The sequence below is a fragment of the Vidua macroura genome, chromosome 9 (assembly GCF_024509145.1).
Source record: "Vidua macroura isolate BioBank_ID:100142 chromosome 9, ASM2450914v1, whole genome shotgun sequence".
Classification (NCBI taxonomy): Eukaryota; Metazoa; Chordata; class Aves; order Passeriformes; family Viduidae; genus Vidua; species Vidua macroura.
Genome location: NC_071579.1, coordinates 21113076 through 21136723, shown reverse-complemented (window position 1 = coordinate 21136723; position 23648 = coordinate 21113076). Strand labels below are relative to the sequence as shown.

At 35.9% G+C, this 23648-nt stretch overlaps 1 protein-coding gene across 4 annotated transcripts in view; it reads right to left on the bottom strand.

The window, feature by feature from the left end:
* The window catches only part of USP33 (ubiquitin specific peptidase 33), a 37976-nt gene that overhangs the window by 3616 nt on the left and 10712 nt on the right, over positions 1 to 23648 (bottom strand). For 2 of the 4 annotated variants that reach the window (XM_053985013.1, XM_053985014.1), the window contains exons 5-22: positions 22672 to 22824; positions 21378 to 21477; positions 18450 to 18519; positions 17078 to 17191; positions 16325 to 16403; positions 13846 to 14266; positions 13314 to 13454; positions 11740 to 11852; positions 10532 to 10704; positions 10326 to 10420; positions 9697 to 9730; positions 8882 to 8927; positions 8031 to 8211; positions 6615 to 6741; positions 5121 to 5290; positions 3696 to 3777; positions 2288 to 2396; positions 592 to 694 (exon numbers count right to left, since the gene is read on the bottom strand). In XM_053985013.1, the coding sequence (XP_053840988.1) occupies positions 592 to 694; positions 2288 to 2396; positions 3696 to 3777; positions 5121 to 5290; positions 6615 to 6741; positions 8031 to 8211; positions 8882 to 8927; positions 9697 to 9730; positions 10326 to 10420; positions 10532 to 10704; positions 11740 to 11852; positions 13314 to 13454; positions 13846 to 14266; positions 16325 to 16403; positions 17078 to 17191; positions 18450 to 18519; positions 21378 to 21477; positions 22672 to 22824 (2311 nt within the window). The remainder of the gene's footprint in view (positions 1 to 591; positions 695 to 2287; positions 2397 to 3695; positions 3778 to 5120; positions 5291 to 6614; positions 6742 to 8030; positions 8212 to 8881; positions 8928 to 9696; positions 9731 to 10325; positions 10421 to 10531; positions 10705 to 11739; positions 11853 to 13313; positions 13455 to 13845; positions 14267 to 16324; positions 16404 to 17077; positions 17192 to 18449; positions 18520 to 21377; positions 21478 to 22671; positions 22825 to 23648) is intronic. The other 2 variants (XM_053985015.1, XM_053985016.1) reach the window with 2 other exon arrangements.

Sequence of the window (23648 nt, the reverse complement as noted above, 5' to 3'; positions counted from 1 at the left end):
ACATTCTAAGTTGTTAAAAGCTAATCACGTTTTAATTAAGAGCAAGTTTTCCAAAGCATTCCTGATTACAGTTAAGTCTTCAAGCAACATAAAACACAAATTAATCCTAATTCTTACCCTTACCCCAGCTGTCCTAGAGCAGACTTTGACAAGATTGTACAACATTTTATCAGTTTCCATTTTAAAACTTTAGAGGCATCTGAAGTCAGCTAAACTGATATTAGTACAGTTGTTACTGAGCTGAGTTTAGATTTGACAAGGTCACCTTTCCTCCAGAAGCTGCAGCATCATCTATGAGTTTCCACAACAAAATCCATCCCCCCTTGTACTCAGATCCAATTTTCCTGCTGCCACTAACAGCAAACATCCTGCAAGCAAGCAACATTCTTTCCAACACTATCCCATTGCTGTAAACTATTTTACTATGTTCTGTAACCTGGATGTATTTGTAACCTGTAAAACCTGTGTCTTAGATGTTTAAGAGCTTTCATTGCCTTTGCCATCTGTCCTTCCTACAGTTTTCTACCAAAGCAGAAACAAACAACAACACAACAAAAGATTTCCTGTATTTTGAAATGGGGCATAACTTACCACTGTCTTTACCCTTTACGAAGCCTTCCCATTCTCTGAACCAGTGCATGCTGATACAGTAAAACGTTGATGGAGATTCTTCTTCTTGGAATGCTCTATTAAGCTACAAGGAAAAAAAAAAAATCTGTGTTTTTTTGTCCTTTCATTTCTTTAAACTACTGAATTCTTTGAACCACTGTACTAACATCATAACATTACACTGTAACAGAACATTTTAAAGAATCATTGACCATAAAAACAGTAAACACCTGGTGAATACCCAAGATGAGAGTCTGATGCAGTGGTAGCCTTCATATTAAAAGCTGATTTAGTTAAGAAATTACTTATATTTCCTGAAAACAGCAACAAGTTCTTCTTAAGTACAAGTCATAGATAATTATTGTGAAGGCTGAACTTTCAAGTAGCAAAAAAACCAGAGATCTTATTTTTGTGAAATAAAATAGTGTTTTGAATTTTTTTCCATGATTTTATGGAAAGTTCTTTGTGTGGATGAACTGTATCTTCATCTGTGTTTGTTTTTCCTCAAGTATTTTGAGCAGATGGCATTACAATTCCAAGCAAGGCACAGTGAATTAATACACTGGGACTTTTCATGACTTACAGATCTTTTTACAACATTATGAAGAAACAAGCAAAAAATCACTTAAACCTTTAAACCATTAACTTTTTAGCTCTGTAATAACACAGCTACACTTCCCCTTTGAAGTCATAAACCTAAAGCATCCACACAACTTCTTAAGGTTTCATATAGACTAAGTGTTGCAATCATTCCCTAAAGCCATCTTTATAGAGAACAATGGAATTTTCTGTGTACTAACCAGTAATAATACTTGCACAACAGTGCACATATAATCACTGCTTTTACTGGGAAGATACTGACTGCTAAAGCAAATGGGGTTGACTCAATGTCATTAATAATAATTACTAACCCATGGTAATCCAGAGTAATGAAAATTCCTAAAAATTTTAGAAAAGCATGGAAAAGCTGACAATCCCTGAAGTGTGATTAAAGGACAAACAGAACAGAAAAAACAGAGTCAGTTCTATTTTTCTTCCTTTCATGAGCTGAGATAGCAGAAATGGAACTCCAATGTCTCTGCACTTATTTTAACTGAAAACTTCAAAACACATTTTTGGTTTAAGAACATCAAAATCATTACCATTAGTTATTTTACTATTAAGACTCAAGCACATAATCCTCTAACCCAGGGAAAATAGCTCCTTGATATTAATTTACAGATCCATTTCAATACTAACGTATTTACTTCACATTGAATTACTTACGTTTGTTTGTGTTTCTAATGCCTTTTTTAAAAATTAGAACTAATTATTATCATTACAATTTTCTTGGCACAGTATTACTGCACTTAAACCTTATCAGATAGCACAGAATAGACCACTGGCAGTGTATAAAGAACAACTGCTCACGTGGCTGTTTCCATACTATAAAAAAAGCAATTTAAGAAACTCATTAAAATTTTTCTCTAAGTTCATTTTCACGTAAGCAGCTATCTGGGATTTCACAAAAACATTACTGCTGCCATTAGGAGAGATGGGGTGGTATATAGGTATAGAGATATTTAATAAAGTCCATTTGTTACAGGAATCCCTTGTGCAATTCTAGTAATCCCTTGGGTCTACTCATGAATGTCAGGTGTTGGCCAGCAGCAGAATGGATAAGTGTTTAGTTTTTTACCCGTATAAACATTTCCAATTCATTTTTCCTTCTTTTTTCAATTCTTTCAGACTCTATCTGGCAGGTGTGACAAACATACAGATGGTTAACAGCTGGTCCTCCTCCGTATCTGCAGCAAAAGTAAAAAACCCCAAACAATCAGCCTTGTGGAAAACATCATGTAAAAAGATCATGCACCTGTAGACATGGCAAATGTCAGTATGAACAGAAGGCTGACACATGCCAGTCACAGTGATCCCAAAAAGCCATAGTTTATTTTCCCAGTAATATTCTGTTCTCCATCCTAATACCATCTTGCAAGTTCTGACTGCCTCATGCCAGTACAAACCATCTCAAACTCAGCTGCATCACAGACTTCAGAAGGAGTTACTATGGTTAGGACATGTCAGTGAGCAAGTATTGTTCTATACATACCAGGTGTGATTTTACCAAAGGCCTTTAAGAAACAACCTATGGAAATTCCAGCCAGTGCTGTCTTAAATGTGTTCCTCCATCCCACCACAGACTCTTCATCAGCTTTGCTACCGCCCTGACCTCAGCCTCCAAAACTATTGTTTTGTTCTTAATAAGTTATTCTTGACCCTTCCCTCAGGTTTTCCTTGTGTGAAATTATATCCATGGAAGTCTGCAGGGGCACTGCTCCTGAGAAAGCTATTTTTGCATACAGAAAATTGATAATGGAAGAAAAATTCAGTACATATAGGAAATGGGAAAAAAACTGCAAATGCCATTGTTTTTATTTTTTACTTGTGTGCACCAAAACTTTAAAACATCAATAAAAAACTCCCCAAACCCTTAGATGTATTGTTTAGGTGGCAGGAAATTAACAGGTAAAAATACTTAATGCAAGTGCAATACAGAGTGTTGAAAGCCATCAGCAAAAGTCTTCTGCAGCTTTTTGTTACTTTAGAATAAGGCATAGCTTGTAAGAATTCCTCCTTTGCAAGCAAGCACTCAAACCTGACTGACATTAAAGTGTGGGGCAGTAACACAGAACACTCAGATATAAGTTATTTTGAAGCAGTACTGGCAGCTGAGGCTATGGATTCAAAGCCAACATAAAAGAAAAGCTGTCTCCAGCCAACAAGAGAACAGGAAGCTGATACAGAGAGCTCTTTCAAAAAACCTCTGCAAAGCGTACTTTTGCTGACCTACTTTGTGTTATTTCATACATACCATACATGTTTATTGCTTTAATATTGAAGTACTACCCCAATAACACACTACTCTGTGCAGTCTTTTACTTTGCACAAGGAAATGATATAAATTGGCTGTTTGCAGCCCCTTCATTCAGCTGTGTGCCCAGAGGACTGTCTTTTTCCTGAGCCACTAATTCTAAAGTCTGATGCTGCCGCTTGGCTCTCAAATTGTAGCACTGGATTTTTTCCAATCACAGTTCAAAACTTACCTGCTATACAGATTGTCCCATATATTTTGAGGTAGCATTACAACAAGGTCCTCTATGAAATTAGCTTTGTGTGGAGGAACACCTGCAGAAGGAACAAAAACAAACAAAACCCCCAAACAATGAAAAAACACTTGTGGATTTAAGTGAGGGGAGGAGACTATGTTAGAAGTCCATAAATAAATAAAAAATAGAACCTTCCAATGAATTCAGAGAAATTACATGAAATAAGTTTTATACCTAGGCATAATCTATCACTGTATTTAGAGACACCACTGATTCTAGTCTTTTATCAGGCAGGAAAGCTTATAAAAAGCAGAAGCAAACTAACTATATGAATGGCTAAAATTAAAGGGCTAGAATCCATTTTACATAATGAGTTCAAAAAGCTTCTTAAGGTATAAAGTTAAAATGTCAGGATGATTAAATATCTGGATTATGCATGTAAACACTAACAAACTGTCTATTCAAAATTCACTTATTTGCTGCAGACCTTTTGGAATTACTTCAAACAGCATGAATACTTGAGAGCAGAGGAATTTTGAGGAAGGCAGAAATGGAGGGGCTTGCAGAATTAGCAGTGTTGAGTTGAAGCACATGGCAAACAACAGTGAACTATGCAGGAATTCTTGGGAACAAGAGAAAATCAAGTACTTGGGCACTTGCACATCAAGAGTCATCTTCTGCAGTGCTGCAGAGGGAAAGCCAAAGGGGTCATAGGTACTCTGCAGATGGCTGAGTAGGGACGCAATCATCCTGTGTTAAAATTTTGCTTCAGCAACAGTGGCAGTACCTTCATCTTCCAATTGTATTTTTATTAGAAAATAGGTACTACATAGTAATGATTTCTTGGAATGTTAGCACTCAAATATAGGTATTTCCCCACGTGCGTTTTGCTTACTACAATGCTCTATTTTTTTTAACATATAGCACAAGGTAAAATTTTTATGCTCCTATACAAAATACACAGAATTACTACTTGATTTTCACACTGCTATGCACTGCATTAGATCAATTTCTTCCAAAGCAGCTTTCAAACCTTCTCACTGCTTATAGCCCCAAGCTGAGAAAATAATTTCAATTTGCAGATGAAAGTATTATGGATGATGATATAGTGACAGTATTTTTAAAAATGTGAATATACAGAAGCAAGCAGATAAGAGGAACTGTTCCTCTTTAAGAATCAAGAAAGTTTATAAACAAAATCAAATGTGCAGAGAAAAGAAAAAAAATAGGGTAACTTCACACAGTATAATTTCTGATTAGTCAGCTACTAAAATAAGAATTTACTTAGAAGTTATAATTTACCAAAGAAGTTATAATATTAACTTAGTATAGTCAAATTCCTTTAATTAAAACAAGTATACACCACTATTATAACTAGAAGTTGACAAATTATTCTTAAATGATTCACAATTACAGTCTCACCTCCATGCATACAGAGAAAGTCATTATTTGAAATTGGTCCTGGCTCTGCAAAAGTCTTGAATTTATTTAACCACTGCCTGGAAACATAGAACTGCAGAAGACTTGGTTCCATCATATTCAGTAGCCCTGATATCCTCCGTCTCTCTCTCTGCGCTTCTTCACTGCTCTTTCTATTAGAGAAACAGAAATCATTAAACAAATACACATCCTTGTGTACAGTGCAGATACTTACTTTGTGAAAAGAAAACTCTGCCTGTAAGTAAATTACTTGGGCCTTGTCTGTACTTCCCAGTTTGCACAGCCTAAGAAAGAAAACAACTGGGCTGTAAGACAGAAGCCAGTTGTGCTGCAGAGGTGGTACAGCACCCAAGGACTGAGCCCATCTGCTCAGTTCCTCTCTGCAGCATTTGAGATAAAGTTTTGCAAGCTGCACTCCTTGGCCAGATGTTCCTTCTTTACCTTCACAAGTAGGGTTACACAGTAAGCAGAGCAGGTAATTCCCCTACTTCTCCTGTATCCTCCTACTTTTCTCACTGTAAACTGGAAGTAATTCTGCTCTCCCATTTACTGATGGAATAGAATCTCTGTTCTCCAAGCCAGCTCTAGTCTTTGGTGGATATATTCTTTTTTAAAGCCATATTTTATTAATGCTATTATTTTCTTGTTTATTTGAATATGTTACCCACAATCAAAGATTTAGTGTTCTATCTTGGCAATATGGCATGACTTCCAAATTCCTTTTAAAAGGCCTACTAAGTGAGACTCATGGGCTCAACTTGAACAGTGGCAGGTGGGAGTGTTCCTAATGAAAGTTCAAACATTCTCAGAACACATCTGTTTTTTTATGCAACTCTGACACAACGTATTTTGCAGCAAATTTTTAGTGGAAATTTGATCTTAATATCAGAAATTTAAAATCTGAACATTGAGTGGCTTTTATTATCTCAAGCACAAAAGTTCCCTAGACTGACGATGACAATAACATGACTTCTCACCTTTCATTTCAATTCTCAGGAAGAGAGTAGCCTATAAATAGCATTAAATTAAATGCATAATAAAATGTATAATACAATGGATTAAATTACAACATAGGAAAACCTCTGTTGTCCTACATCCCATCCATCTGATAAAGACTTTGGACAATTCCAGTTAGAGCTCCAACAGTTAAAAACTTTCTGTATGCAAAACTTCCTTGTGTGCAGAATTCCCTTCCTCTAATTGAAAATAAGGTGGCTAGCTCTTAATTGATGCTTAAAGTTCCCTTACTATGCAGATTTCATCTTCATTTTAACACAAACACTTCAGCTCTGACAGAGCAAGTGTTAAGCACATAACTGAAGGATTAAGTTTTTCTCCAGCATAAGCTTTTCTCATTGGTCAAATTCTTCCATTATAGTTCTCATGGGGCAGCTAATTCTGAAAGCTGCTCAATGGCTTAAAAAGTTATTTACATACATGACTTATAGGGGTATGATTGTACTTTTAATATCTTACCTGTAGAAGAGAACATAAGCTTCTGCATTTTGTACTGTGGATTCTGATACTTCTGTGACACTCTGGTCATCAAATTCATACCACAAGTTATTTAAATTGTTGCGACAATAAGCTATATAATGTCCACCTAGGGTGCAGAAAAGCAAGAGTTATCAGAGTGTCTAGAGCTGCCCATTTTACTCTGTAACACATGAACTAAAAAAAAAAAAAAAAGAACTACTCAAAAAAAAACCCCCAAGTCTTAAATGGGAGAAACAGAATCATTGGCAGATATGACTTTGAAATTAACTTCTGTCAAACACAACATCAGCTTTTTCCTGAATTTCTATTAGCTAGTGGTGAGTTGAACACTACTTCCAGCACATACTTGCACTCTTCAAGCAGCATGTTCTTTAACACAGACCTGAACTACGACATTCAGAGTAAGACTGTCTGAACAATTTACCCTCAACCTCTTTTCAAATCTTTGTATGCTTTATAATAGAAAGTAGCACAGGTATGGAATAGCTACATGATATCACAACCATAACTGTGTTTCAAAGACTATTCACAATATATTTTAAATTATTACTATTTTTAAATACATATTTAACTGCTAATAAGTAAATAATCAAATATCTGCTAAACTGATTACGTGAAGCATGACTTAGCAAGGACTAAATGGATATTGAAAAACCATCCAGTAAAACAAAACAAAACAAAAAAAACCAAAAAAAACAAAAACAAAAAAAAAAAAAAAAAAAAAAAAAAAAAAAAAAGGAAAAAAATTCAAACAATGGATACTTTGAGAAGTATGAGGGAGTAACTTCTGTAAAAATCTATAGCTTCTGTTTTCTTTCTGCTATTTTCCAAATCCTATAAATACTGAAATCATCTAGGCAGAAATTACCTTAACATATAGCAGTAAGATGCTGATTCAGCTACTCACCACTACCCACAAATAGGAGTTACCACCTGTTTTGGGGTTAAATGGAAGTGATTATCCAAAAGGACATATTTTAAAGAAATGAAAGAAATGACTGGTATCTTGTGGTGCTTTGTATACAGTTTCCAAATATTAAGGCATACGCAGCATTGACATGAACATCAGTTGTGTGGAGCAGTTGATCAACTGGCCGTCTGCTGGCAACGTTATTTGTACATTGATGTTGTTCAATAGTTTTCTTAATATTCCTAGACCTGTTACATTTTTTCCACCTTCAATTTTATTTAGGTATGCCATATAATTTCAAAGATGTGCTAACTCTTTCAGAGCAAGCCTTAAATCTTTCAGATCAAGGTAAAAATCACAGCATTCATCTTCCACATTCTAATTATCATTGTTTATCTAGTTACCCTTCAGTCTATAGTTATCATCCTTGAAGAAGAGTGCTGATGTACCAACTGCAAATATAAAACAATCAAGCTCATACTCACTGCTGGCAGTTCCATGGTGGCAGATGACAGACAGTAGATCGTAAGTCACAATTTGAGCTGGACTGTCCTTTGCAAGGAAAGGCTGAAGGTCAAGGCCTTCCAAGGGAAAGGACACGTGGGTCCCAATTTTTGTGGAAAACATGAGTTCATGTCTAAATCTTTTGAGATGAATGCAGAGAATCTGTAAGAAAAATTGACAGATTCAGTCAAGAACTATACACGTTATTTGATATTGAATACCTAAACTGTGTGCACCATCTTTTCCTTTTACAATCCCCAAAAGAATAGTTTTCCCTATGACTTCAAGCATATTCACAAGCTCTGTGTTTTTATCACCTGTGGCTACTAACATTGATGCAGCACTGAAAAATGTACCTTTTCTCAATGCACATATTGCACAATCTCGTAATGAGGGACACTAATTCCTCCTGATTATTGCAGATACCAACTCATGCTTTGAAGTGTACGACTGGATTACTTTCTAAATGTAAAGTTACAAATGTTACTTCTAGAAAAGCTTTCCAGTCTGGCTGTGTTTAATTCTGGTGTTTAATTCTGTGACCTACAGTATAAACAGTAGTGTATATACTAACACAGAATAGAAATGTTGTTACTGCCCACAGACCAACAGTAATAACAGGGAAATCCCATTCCTGTACTTGTCATGTACAAGATTAATTTTCTTACAGGGTGAACAACCACGTTGCTCACATTCTTAAACAAATGCCAATATGAAGGTAGACTTTCCTCACACAGCATTATAAACACAATTTACTCCATGCAACTCATTAGTCTTATCACATTCCTAATCATGCAGTAAAAGTGCTTTAAAGTGCATACTGTAACAGTACCTCAGGAAATTTTTGTACTTTGCAGAATTTCACTCCATTTCTTAACCTAAGCAAAGGAAAAACCAAACCAAAACAACCAAGAATTAATTCCGAAAAGGTTTTACTTTATTGCACTAGATCAGCAAAAGCCTAAGCTGAACATTGCATTAGTGAACCCAAACTATTTCTGGAATGTAGACTAGACATGGACTAGCCAAAATGATATAAACAATGATGGTTCCTAAGACAAGACAATCTGTACTGCTGGAAAATTCAAAACAGCGAGTACAATCAAGTCCCAGCTAGCTACCAGTTTCTCTTAACTTGAGGCTTCATGAAAGCTGATTATCCAGCAAAAGACAAAAAAAAATTGACTAAGTTTACTTCTAAGAATTATCTACAGAATATATAAGAAGGAATAACACTCCTGTACCATAAAGGGCTTCAAGCGGTCTTCAGACCACTTCTGTTTCTTGTTTCTTTAGTATTTACAGCCATAGTTTATTTATTTAACACACCTTAGTGGCCTACTGCATATCAGGGGAAAGCTGCTAGTATTGGAGAGGGCTAAGAGCTTTTATTTTGTCAAACAAAACCAATTTACATCTAAATTGGAAGGGCATGAGAGAGAATTAAGCACATGTGGTAGGGTAAGTCAGTGCTTCCTTGGGAAATATTCCTTGGGAATACTGAATTTCTGAAAGTCAGAACACAGGGTCATATCAAAAGATGAACAGTATTGGGACATACCCAAAAGAAATAAATGCCTCTTGACTAACAGAAACAGCAAAACCTCAAATTAAGACAAAATAAAACAAAGGTAAAAGCCAGCTTACTTTTTACACCTTCCACAGCTGTACATGTTATCACCTGCAAACATCGGGGAGAAGAAGAAGAAAACCAGCCATCATTCTCTCTCTCTCTCTCTCTCTACATATATAGTTATCTTTTAAATGTGTACATTTGATAGAAAAAAGTGTCAAGGGAACTTAGGTTGCATTCAATATTTAACAGTCATAATAGTGTTGACATAGCAACTACAAGAGAGGTTCTTAGGTCTTATGCCTTCAACTATGAAGCAGTACAGTATCATCTGAAGAGACAAGGCTATATAATTTAAAAGGGAAATAATTTGTGTCCAAATTGAGGTTATGAGAATGAATATTAATACAGTGGGTTTGAAATTTTTATGAGACTTCAGTTGATACAATTTCACTAAACCAAATTCAGACTGACTTGACATTTCTAAAGCAGCTTTCATAGGCATTTATCTCAAATACTCAGTTGAATGAGAAGCTTACCTTTCTGAAATGCATGATCCCAAAAGAACAAGGACTGACTGTATTACACCTTAACAGGTGGCCTCTGCTTAACTGCATTAAGCTAAGAAGATATTAATCATCTCATTGTGACAGGAGGAAAAAAAAAACACAGAAGAAACATGTTCAGGTAATTAACCTCTTACCCTTGAGCTCATCTCTGGCGAAAAAGGCAGCAAGACAATCTTGTAAGGTTACAACTGGACCCCAAAACCAGCTAGGAACACATGAGACAACAAACCTGAAACATCATTGACAGAAAAGAAAGAAAACCAACAAATGTTCTGCCAGAAGAGCAGAAACTAGAATTTCAAAATAGATAATTGAATCAAACAAGGTAAGTATTATTTACCTTTTGAAGTATTCCATAAAAAAGGCTATCCATCCCTGCGGGGCATATGCTTCTCCACATGACCCTGCCTTGACTAGAGATGTCTGATGACTTGCAGAATGGAGTTTAGCAAGATCTTCCTTACCTGGAATAGGCAAGGACAGATCCTGAAAGGTCTCCAGGGTTACAGACAGCTAAGGAAGGAAATAAATGAAACACAGTGGAGTTAGGCTTGAAGAGAAATGGTAATTAAACTGAATTCCGTAAAGTTCACTAGTAACTACCAAGTCACTGCATAACTGAAAATTCCACTAAGTAGGAAATTAATTATAAAAAAGTACATTAATAAGAATTCATTTGCTTAAAAAGAGTAACAAAAAAATTTAGAATGAACTTGTACATTGTTACCACTGAAACATTTTTTTTAGGTCATTATAATTTTTCTTCATATCAGTCAGACAGAGCATGATGATTTTTGCCTCAGGCTGTGTTACACAAAATAGTTTCAGAAAGCTTCAGTCCATTGTTTCCACAGTATTTTACTCTGACATTATATTGACCTGATGTAAGTGGACTCGCTGCAAGGGAGACCCATCTCCGCATTTTCTTGGTCCTGTGCTTCATTTAGTGGTCACAGAGTCAAACATTAAACACATTTTAGAAATTTTTGTTTGTTTTTTGAACTTGTTCACCAGATTACCCCGAGGACAACTTCAGAAAGCAACTCATATCATTGCAAAAGCTAGTGTCTTTACTTGGATTTTTTGAAAGACTTAATTTTGTTAGTCTCAATCTGATAAGACAGTTACAGTGCTGTATTAGATCACTGTCTTATCTTTTCTTTGAAACATTAGGTACCTGAGATCTTAGGACAGTCGCATGAATGCATTAGGATATTTAGAGCATTATTAAAAACTAATGTGACCTAAATGAAGTTGAAGAGCAAGCATCTTTCTTCACCCTTGCTGTAAACCAATTCTCAAAATGTTTTTTTTTCAGCTCTGAGTAAATATTCAGCTCAATGAATACAAGCTATTCTAAACACCAAGTGCTGGTAGTAGCCACTATTCTCTCTCTAATTTGTGAGAACAAGTATGAAACAACTCAACCTTCTGAGGAAATCTGCCACAAAAGAATATAGTTACCAGAGAACAGCAGGATGCTGTATTACTGTATTCATAATGCAGTAAGAAAAGAACATATCAAAGGCCAGAACTTTCTCTTCTTACCCGATCACAGGTCAAGCACTGGACTGAACTTATTATAGTCCCATCAAATATATCAGAGATAACACTCCTGTACTTCTTGCGCTTCTTCCTTTTTGGTGACGATACTGTTGAAACTATAAAATGACAAAAGTAAAATGCTGCAGTAAGACAAAGTACAGTGGATTCTGATTACACTTCAGCTTTGTGTAACAGAAGTCTCATGTTCAGAGTTAAATTATGAGCCAAGCCCTGTTTTCTATTTACTAAATATTTCTTAGGAATTACAAGATCACATTACTAACATTACAGGCAATTCACGTGGATTCCTCAAGCAGCTGGGGACAACCACGAGAAACATTTGCCTCTGTAAGTAAAATTCAAACTGCCAGTCTTGAAGTCTACAGCCTATTGCTACATGATGGATTTATCTTGGTAGGAATCCCTCAAGGTATAAAAAGGAACATTTTATTTGACACTTAATTTGATTGGATCTTCTTGAGAATTCAACCATGCTGGGCTGAAGAGCAGCATCACTAGGTTACTGTATCACAACACTGATGACAGAGCATTGAAGCAGACTAAAGGTACAACTGGAGTCCAGCATAACAGCCACTTATTAAAAAACCCCAGGTCTCTCAACCTTTCCTGGGCAAGCACCAGTGACCAAGCACCTCTTCTGACAGACTCATTTCAGGTTGTGTAAAACCCTCCTGTAATGATGAAGCCAAAACTGGAGACAGTAGCACAGATGCAGCATCAAAGCTGCTAAACAAACGAACCAAGGAGGTCAATGATTTAAGTCCATTAAATCACTGTCATGCAACACCAATGCTAAAGCATTAAAAAGATAACAGGAATGTTCAGAACTTATCTAGACAGGCTATTGAATGAAGCAGAATCACAATATTAAAGTTGCATTAGTTTTTGGATTGCGTTTGGTGCAATGCCTTAAAAGCATGCTCTGAAAGACAAGCTTTGCTTAAAGTAATCTACTGTTAGACAAATCAGGGGAAAAAAATTATATATTGTTCCTCATGCCCTAAAGCAGCACTGTCTTATGTGTAAAGGGAGGAAGAGTATAAATATTCCAGATGCTCATAAATGCATCCTGCTGCAGTGCCAAAAGAAATACTCAGCACTGCAGGGACATTAATAACCATGAAGCAGCCAGCATTTACAGGTTTATCTATAGTACAATTACACATCACTCCTTAAACCTTAATTGACTAAAATGGTGATTTACTGAACTTCTGCTGAAGAACCAATGAGCTTATTCTCTGGAGAGCATTACCTTTGGGGGTACTAACTTCTCTCCAAACTGGTGCAATTGAGAAAATAGTCTAAAAATAATATTCTGCCTTCCTAAAATAGAGGCAAATACTATTCATGCTTCAAATGAACCAGAAGATTATAGAAATACAGGGAATAATCTTGCATGTTCAGCTTATATAACACTCCCTTCTCCCCACCAGAAACAGGGCTAAAACCCCCTTAGGAATAACATTTATGTCTGTTACACAAGACATAAGAAACACAACGAGAACTATAATATGGAGTAATTCAGTACCAGGAAGGAGAAAATAAAGAGCCTCTACCTTTTTTGTGGACTTGTGCCAGTGAAGAGCATGACGGGAATGATTTTGGAGGGCTGTTTGATAAGCGTGTGTTTATCCCTTCAACTGACGATGGTGTTTGGGCTGCAGATACGTCATTCATGTGAACATCACTGAGGTATTCTGCAATTCAGATTTGCACAAATTCTGTGAAAAAAATTACTGCAGAATGAACAGATACAGTGGTCATGCAACTTACTTCACCACACTGTCAGGCCACTGGACATTTAGGCATGTAGCACCATTTCAGTTCCTTTTAAGTTAAGAACAAAACAAAAAAGCCACTCTTCTGGATATCTGAAACCTTACAAACAGTTAAGCTGGCCACGGGAATTAAAATCAAATTCAGAAAACCTAAACTGAACACATTAACTAAGTAGGGACATGGTTTACAAGTAAAACCACTCACTCTATTTGACCTATACCTCTACTATATTCTACAACTCACTTCTACTCTCACAGATATTCTGGCTAAGATTTTGACTATTTCAATTGCACTTTAGCAATGCATTACCTGAGAATCTGCTGTGTATCTGTACTTTGACAGTTCCTTGGTTATTTAAAAATTCAGTGGTCTCTGAAGTAGTGTTTGTGTCTTTTTCCAAGTCTTCCATAGAATTTGCTCGTTTAAGTTTGTTGCTTGATATTTTTTCTTTCTGCCAGTCTTTGGATGTGACTGAGTTGTTATCATCATCCTGAATTAACATGGTTGTTTCTGCAGGATCCTCTAAGACAGGTTTGAAAATTGTGTCATTTTCTGTTTTATCACAGTTACCACAGGATTCACAGGGCTGAAAGCTTAAGTCTGACTGGCTCTTATCTTCTTCCATACTCTCTTCAACAATCATAGGCTGGGTATCTTCCAGTTCTACAACTGGTTCTTTAAGTTCCTCATGAAGCAAATCCATTAGACAACGCAAAAATTCTTGTGCGTCCTAGAATTTTAAACAAGTTTTACTGTATTACTCTATTTTATCTGGAAGATATTCACATCAGAAAAGATACAGAACTAAAATGAAAGCCGGCTGTTAACGAAGAATAAAGAAAGTTCCTCTGTCCCAGGTCTAATGTTGAAAACCACTTTCATTTCCAGACCATGTATGTTTCCTGCATACATTTCTTGCATGTCACAAGTTATCTTATCATACAAGTTTCTTCCAAAACACTCCATTTCCCAAAATAATTTACTTTAACAACACCAGCAAAAATGCTGCCATAGCTCTCTGGAACAATAAACGTAACTCAAACAAGCACCAGCAATGTAATCAGACCCCAGCTCTGCTTGTAATGGAATATTTTAGAGAAGGTTTTTATAAACCTTATCCAGAAAATCAACCAGAGCCTTGCTTTCACTGGGTATGAAGTAAAATTACTATGATGTTACTTAGCCTGTCTTTCCAATGCATCACACTGCCACCAATACCACAATTCTTCTTCTAAAGCCTCAACAAGATTTCCCAAATGTGTTCCCACAAAGAGCTGTAATACTACAAGTCTGATTTGTGTTTGGAAACATCCTAAAAGCCACCAAATTTCATCAGTCAGTGCAGCCTGGTCCTTGGCAATAGAAAGTATCCAATAAAGCAGGTATGCGAGAAAGCAAAAGCCTCTTGTTGGCAACTACTACTGCTTTTATTTCCTTCTGTTTTCCTTTTTGTATTCTGGTTGTTCATAATAGTAATTTTTGCTGCTCAACATTCCTATCTATCATAGCAATTACTTATTGAGGTCAAAGCTGCTGACTACAAAACATTTATTTTCTTAAAAATTGCAACTTACAGAACTGAGTTGGATTTGGGTAATGAAAAAAAAAACCCAGTATGCCTACTTGCTGGCAATCCTTTCACAAAAAACCAGAATTAACAAAAACATCAAGACACCGATTAAGAGATAAACATTCTTCATTGATCAATGCCATTTTCTCCCTCAAGATTGGACCTGGCTGCCCAACTTGCACTAGGAGAGTGCTGGCTATGAAAGCCCTGCTGTGTTTTAACTGTTGCCATGAAACCTGCTGAACATTCAACTGAGCTATGATCCAGGCCTAACCTAAAAAGGATCCCATTAAGTGTTGCTCTGCATGGAAAAAGATGTTTTCATCAGTGTTCAAAGCTGCAAGAATTAAGTTTCCATACAGTTTCTTTTTGGTTATCAAGGCTGCATTTCTGCTATTTCAGAAAACTAGGTGGCACTTTAGAAATTCATGAGGAGATTACAGAACATTAAGCTTAGTATTTAAAGACTGACTTTACAGCTACATGCAGCAGTTGAACATTAAAACAAGTGTCCTAATCCTTCGCTCCACAAATATGAAACATAATGGAAACAGCAAAATTCTTTTTAATAAATGCAGATTCCCAGAAGATACTAGTAAGGTTTTCTAATTACAAGGTTTAAATTTTTCACCTAGTTCTAAAGCTTTTAATGAAGTGCTCCACACTGTATGAATGCACCAAGATATTGTATGAAGCAGCAGCTGAAGAATGCCTTTGCTATATAATAATCCCTGCCTGTTGATCAAGCTACCACCCTGTGGCTCCCATAACAAATGGTGGGGGGCTTTTTCCAAGACACTAAATGGAAACTGCATTCTGGATATTTTTTTAACATAATTCATAGACAAATATATTAAAAATCTGTTGGTTTGTTTTTTTTTTTTTTAACACCTTTAGTTTGTTTTCTGGGACTGCTCAAACATTAGCAGCATTATTTCACACAAAGAAGTTCAAATGTTATTACTTAAATTTTCCTGAAAGAAAAGGAGTTATTCAATATTGAAGGCCTTTTGAGAATTTTATATAAATAAATATAAAACATGACTTAACTATTGATTATTCCATTTCAAGTTATCTACATTCAAGTCATATTAACTAAAGTTTACGTTGCATTTGCTTTAAGCAAATATAGGAAGTAAGGCATCTTAAGCATTAGATTTCTAATTAAGAGATAATTTTATGGCTTAGGCAGATTTAAAAGACATCAGAAAGTTTTACCTGTTGAGAGTAGCCTCGAAACATTGGATTAACAGTTTTAATTCCTTGAAATAAACCCGTAGGAACAACAGATCCAGGCCTAAAAAAAAGTTTTAAATATATAAACACTGAAAAAGAAAGCTTTTAAATGGATTTTTTTATCTTTACTGGGATCATACCATTACCTGCAACTGAACACCAATAATATTAATCTTAACAAAACATAATATTGGCATTGAATTAACTACATGATTTTTAAAACCCTGTCACCCAAGTGAAACAGTGACTGCATCAGGCCTTTTATGGCACATTTCTTGTCAGACAATCAGATGACAAATCAGACTTACTCTTGGCTCTGTGCACTACTGTTTCTTTACCTTTGTTTTTATATTTTGAAGTATTTTCTTAGCTAGATATTACAAAAATTCCACATAAGGAAATAATAGAAATTGATAAAACATTGATACGGAATGAAGGACACAGAGAGGATAAAGGAGCTAAATATTTTAGATGTATTTCTGGCAAATATAAGTCTTTTTAAGAACTTAATGCCTGTCACATAATCTATTTCTTGTCCTATCTTTGCTATATATGAAAAAGAACAGGTTATAAGGAGTGCTTGAGTCCTGAAAGTCAGTCTTTCCTTCCTAATCTTTTTTAAGGAGGAATTTTGTGGACACATGAAATAAAAATTAGAAACCTGGACAGATTAATGCATCCCTCACGACTCTGGAATCTATTTATTATCATTTCATCACCAAAATTATTTAATACCTGCTTTTGTGCCAGAGTTCTGTCATCAGCTTGAGGTAACTTTTACAAATTGCAGGTTTCTTATCTGTTCGGGCTAAGCCCCCGCAGTCAAGAAAAAAGTGCGTCAAAGGTGGGCTGAATAAAAAGAAGAAAACAGTAATTTTTTCAGGTTGTTAAAATACAAGAGGAAATCTGCATTTCATACAGGATTATATCATAAGAGTAATGCTGTTCTATAACCAAACAATTCCACTTCCTACGTTCTTAAACGCTGCGACCAAACATTTCCTGGCAGGACAACTTCAGCAGTACAGCCATGCTGCTCCTCAAACGTGCTCTGACATTTCTCAAAGCACCAGAATTGTCTAATGGGAATCAAATTTAAGGCAATTCCTACAAGCTGTCACTGAAGTACACATGTACTATTCCAGCAACCCTCACCACAAGCCTAGTCCATAAACACCATCCCAAACAAATCTTTTCTCTAGAATCTAACAGTGCCACAAGATGTGTGTAGGCAAATAATTTCTACTTAAATGATTATTTCATGCAGTGTTTACTTACACTATACAGTATGCAGTGTTGCCAACTCACATACTCTCTCCTCTCTTTTCAACCTCCTTTCTGAAGTCACAACCCGCATATATGTTGGACCCATTTCTCTCCAAGAAAGGCAACATCCCAGCATACTTCCAAAATTTGGCATTTCTCAGCAGAATATTTTCCTCATGGTGCTTTGTCCACTTCTTTATCTTCTGGAGAGACCTGCCTCAGTTCTCCTCTCTGTCATCAGAGAGCCTCAACGAGGCCCTTAGCCCTGCCCGCTCTTGGCCTGTGGCTCACAGTAACCCCGTGTGACACCTGCTCAGGACCTGCCACTCCTGCTGCAGGAAGCTCTCCAGCTGGGATACTGTCCCTATCTCTTCCACTTCTGTAGATTTCTCCTTCACGAACCTGTCTAGAATTCCCATGGATGACATGGGATTTTACACTCCATCCTTCCTACCATGACTTAGCACAGAATGCTCCAGATATGTTGTTTCTAACAACCAAATTCTGATCCTTATAACTATTTTCTTCAATTAAGAGTTTATTCTTGTGCATTTCCTTTGCTTTTTCTGTATCAAAGGAAAAATCCACAAATCCAGTAGCTTTTTTCAGATCTTCTTCCTAATTTCTAAAACTGCATATATTCTTATTTAGGAGGCATTAAAATGAAACAGGGAAACAGCTGAGTGGCCCATATACCATAATAAATTGCAGTATACAAGACTGAGATTCAGCTATATGTCCTCTTCCATGGCAATGCATCTCTCCAAACCCCTTAAGTCCATCTGGAAAAATAAGCATGCACATGCAAATATAAAATTGCATTAACTATAGTTTTCCTTACCAGTTGGAAAGAGCTTGTAAAGCTGCATTCATGTAACAAGTGTTTCCAATATTTTTTAATCCTGTTAGACCTGGAAAACAGAATAAATACAAGTCTGTTAATCCAATAATTCCTAGAAAATATATACTAATCAAAATACTCACAGAACACTTGGGATGCCAATTATAATGCAGAATTGCAGCTAAAAGAAACATAGGACTCCTAAACAAAAAACAATTTAACTAGAAGTAGTAATTAAGCATTCTGATCTCAATTGACTAAAGAACACTTCAGACAAGTGGATTGTATTTCACCTTACTAACTTTTCATGGTTTATGGCACCTGTGGATTTTAATTTAAAATGAGTTTATCTACACTGAAATTTTACTTCAGCTTAATTACTTACCTGTTCAGTTAACTGTTACTATGCTACATTTCTAACTGATCACATTACCAAAAGTTTCTCAAAGATTTCACTCTTCTGTCCCAAATTCACACTAAATCAGATTACACTCAATATTCAAAACACACTCAGTGTGATTATCCCAGGCTAGTTAGTCCTGCAATTAGTTCTTTTCTATTCCTATTATATACCTTTATTTTTCTTAACAGATTGCTCCATTTAGACTTCCCCATATAGTTTATTTTCTAACCCACACTTTACTTTCTTTACAGGTAATCACACATACCTTTTCCACACACATGAAAGTTAGAATTGACATATATTCTTTCCATAATTATGAATTATGCTATTCATGGCTACTTAAGTATTACATTAATGACGTAATATATAAAAATAAAATTGACTTTGTATGAGGCAACAGTAACATTTCTAAGCAAAGAATCAATAAGACCCAAAAATTTAAAAATCTTGACAAAAATTCAGCAATCAGTACTGATGACTGTGCAATTCTTGAAGTACAGGAACTCTCCTGGTAGTTTTGGTCTATGGCAGAAAAATAAAAGTTACTGATAAAATCTTTCTACATCTGAAAACCACTTGGGTTACTTCAGTTACAATTTCTAATAGACAGGACTTTAAAATTAAGTTAAAAATGTCCTTCTATCTGTCTCAATGGAAAGACAGTCCTGCTTCCTGTATCTGGACATGCATTCCAAACTCTGCTACAAAGAGAACAATCATTCTTACTGAAACTGGAAAGCAAGAGCAGTTAGAGGATTTTGATGTTATTTCAGTTTTTTTGGAAGCAGCACATATTTCAGGAAGATACTCTCACTGCATTTTTCCAGCCTGTAGTATTGCAAGGAAAGTTTTCAAACAGACTTCTTTTCTTGTGAAAATATATTCTAATGTTTGCTTCATCAAAAGCATTTCAAAAGAAATTTTAGGAGCAAAGCTAAAACAAAGCTAAAGAAGTTTCTTCCTTTCAGTTTGAATAAGTGTCTTAACTGTCACATCATCATTACTAGGAACTTTAATGCAATTCTAATTGTATATTATTGCAATGTAAGCTACATTCCCCAAAATATGAATAATACAAGAAGAGATAAAAATATACAAATAGACACAGTCTTTGCAGAAACTAACTAGGAATAGAACACATGGTGTAATGATGTAAGGGCAGATGGCAAATTAGTGGGGTGGTGTCACATCTTGTAAGACTGTGCCAGACAACAGAAGGGACAAGGCAGGTTTTCTGACCAATGCCAGCAGACTTAGGAGAGGGAAAGCTGGGAGTAGCTGAGTGAAGGAGAAATGAGACCCATTGCTGTGGTTTAACTCCAGCCAGCAACTCAACATCCCAGAGCTACTCACTCACTCCCTAATGGTGGGATGGGCAGGGAATTGTAGAAGTGAGAAAACTCATGGGCTGAGATAAAGACAATTTAATAGGTGAAGCAAAAGCTGTTTGCACAAGCAAAGCAAAACAAGGCATTCATTCACCACTTCCCCCAGACAGGGAGGTGTTCTGCCATCTCCAGGAAAGCAGGGCTCTAGCACGAATAACTGTTATTTGGGAAGACAAACACCCTAACTCTGAAAGTCCCAATCTTCCTTTTTCCTCTCCCAGGATGCCACATTATGGATTATCCCGCTGATCACTTGGGTCAGCTGCCCCAGTTGTGTTTCCTCCCAACTTCTTGTGCACCCTCAAACCACTCCCTGGTGGGTCATGTGAGAAACAGAAAAGGTTGACTGTGTGTAAGCCCTGCTAAGCAATAACAAACATCTCTACATTATCAACCTGTTTCCAGCACAAATCCAAAAACACAGCTCCATAGCAGCTACTGTGAAGATAACTAACTCTTGCCCAGCCAAAACTGGCACATGCATAAATTAGAATAACTTTTCTCTCATCACTGATGGAAAACAAACTGCCTTGACATATGCAATGGTATCTCAAAAATAACAGCTCAACAATCTGCTAGTCATATTTTTCTGAACAAAATGGTACTTAGCAATATTTTCTTTACCATCAAATACACACATAGTTTTTAGAATGATCAATAATAATTAGAGGCTTTTAAGAAATAGTAATTATTATGTTCTCTTATGAAATGAAAGATTAAAGCTTCACTGTTTGGGATTAGCTTCACTATTTAGGATTTCATCGCTCTAATTTTCATCTTTACACTAGACTTAGTATTAGGGTGGGGTAATCTTTGATAGGAGAAAGTTCGCCAGTGCATGAAATCAATTATGTCATGAAGAAAAATAACCAAAACCCCACACTAGGATACTACAGGCTCAGAAAAGGATTATTCAAAATGCAGGAAAGTATTTAAATCAGGAATCTTTCAGATTTTAAAAAAACCTACTTGAACCAGAGTGGCTACAATACCAACTGCACTGAACATTACTCCAACATGCTTTGGAAACAGCCTCTGCTCTGATGATAAGAAAGACTGCTGCAAGAAAGGCAAAAACTAAAAATAAACACCTGAGTTGGAGCACAAAAATAATGCACCAGGTTTTGCTTTTATTACCTCTGGTCTTCAGTTCATCTTCTTCCACTTCTACATCTAAGTCATCAAATACAGCTGCTAATGGAATCTTCAGTGTGGGATTACTGGGTATTTTAAAATCCTTAAAAGGAGGAAAAGAATATTTACTTTAATTCATCACTTTTCCACTTAATTAAGCTTATGTGTAATTTTACCAACAAATCTAGAACTGGAAAATTACGTGAATGTATTTTGAAATCTCACTGCACAGGAAATGAGAACACCAGGATTTCATGGGTACCCTGAGAAAGTTTACTAAGAACCCCTCCATGTTTTCGTTATCAGATGCTGCATGATTTTTATAACAACAGCTGAAGAAACAAAACAAAGCCAGGGACAGCATTTCTTCCTGGATTACAAAGCAGCCAGCAAGAAGAGCTAAGGCAGGAGTCATCACATAAGCTAGTGTAGGTGTTTTTGATGTGCCACCAGATGGCTCACTGCAGTTAAGGAAGAAAAACTCCTGAAAGAAAAATGTACAAATAGAAACAAACTATAGACTGGCATGTATTTATTGAATGACAGGCTCTTTTTGTGAGCACATAAATAAAAACCCTGAACAAAATGCTTTACAGATGTTTTAAGTTCCATTGATTTTTCTGTATATTATACCTGTTTCCCTGGAAGACTAAAGAAGGTTAAATACAATAGAACAGAAATTCAGAAGTCTGAACTCAGCTTTATATCAAGTAACAAAAATTTTTAGACAACAGAATTCTTTTGAATTCCAGTGGTGATATTCCAATTGAGTTGCTGGCAGTTTATGAAAAAAATGATCAGATTACATTAATATTAAATACTAAACTTTGAATTAAATATATTTCTTTATTACATAGACTGAAAAACTGCTCATCTTTCTGTTCAACCTGTGCATGATGATCTCTCTTCTACTGCTCTATGTCTCAAGCAGAACACATTTAGAAATACTGTACTTCTACTTGTGACAGGTAACAAAGTTACCTGTCATGTTTGTGTAATGACATTACACATGCAATAAAGAAATAAGACTTCTTTTTTCAGCTACAAGGCTTATTCCAAACAGCTGTACTTAAGAAATTGCAGTGTAACTTTTTCCAAGACAACACTTACCTAAGGAAAAAAAGATCAAAGTGAACACTACTGTTGCCAGTAAAGCCAAAAAAGTTTTATGAAAATGGAAGAATTAACAGAAAGTTTAGCCACAAGAATGGAGGAAAAGTCAGTCTCTCACTTAAGAGAAAACACAGTATTTACTGCAAAGCTAGAGCTGCCTTTGCTCCATTGGGTTAAAAAATACCTGCACACTGTTTTCTTGTGCTTGGTGAGACAGTCTTGTACTTGGTAGTGGAGAGTGAGATCCTAATTTTCTGTCCAGGAATACTTCCTTACTACAGGCATAACACCAAACACGGAGAGTAGTAAGGTTGACAGTTAGACAGTGCTTTGTCTCCTAAAACAGAACAAAAACCACAACTGGGATTCAGAAACTGGGAATAACTAAATACTGCCACATGCAAGCTAGAATAGATATATTAAAATTCTACGTTTTTCAAAAATGAAACAAGTATGTGTGTTAGAGTATTAAAAAAGCAATTCAGTTACTAAATTCTTGCACATTCATTTTTAGTACAAATCACTCAAATTAGCAACAAGATACAATCAGAATCTAAGACACTGTCATATCTGACATGCCTCTCTGTAATTAAAAAAATAAGAAGAAAGCCTTCTTATTCTTGTTAGAAGTGTTACAATTCACAATGAACCAGTTTTAAGGCATATCTGGCCACAATGGGAGCTACCTCCTCTACAAGGTTTATTTCTACTGGTTTGCTACAAGAAATTCAAGCTATTTGCAGCAATCTGAAGACTAAGATAAAATCTTTAGTTCAGTTACAGTAAGAGGTCCTTATATTAAAGCAAAAATTCTAGACTGAAATAGTTGCTTTGTTGACAGATTTACACTCTGAAACAATATAAATTTTACAGATGAAGAATATTTTTCTTGTTCCAATCTTAACATTTTTTTAACCTCATTAATGTAAGATTGGGCACAAAATTGCTATTTTCCTCCAAATATTTTCACTAATTCTTCCTGTATGTCTTCCTTATATGTCAGTATCAGCCCGGTTTCTAGAGAATAAGGGATTTGCTAGAAATTAGGAAAATACTACTACTGCTGCAGGATGCCCAAGTTCCTCCTCCCTTCATTTAACAAAATCTTGTACAAGAACAATGTTTTTAATGTAAAGTGGGCTAAAATCTCATTAGATAGCG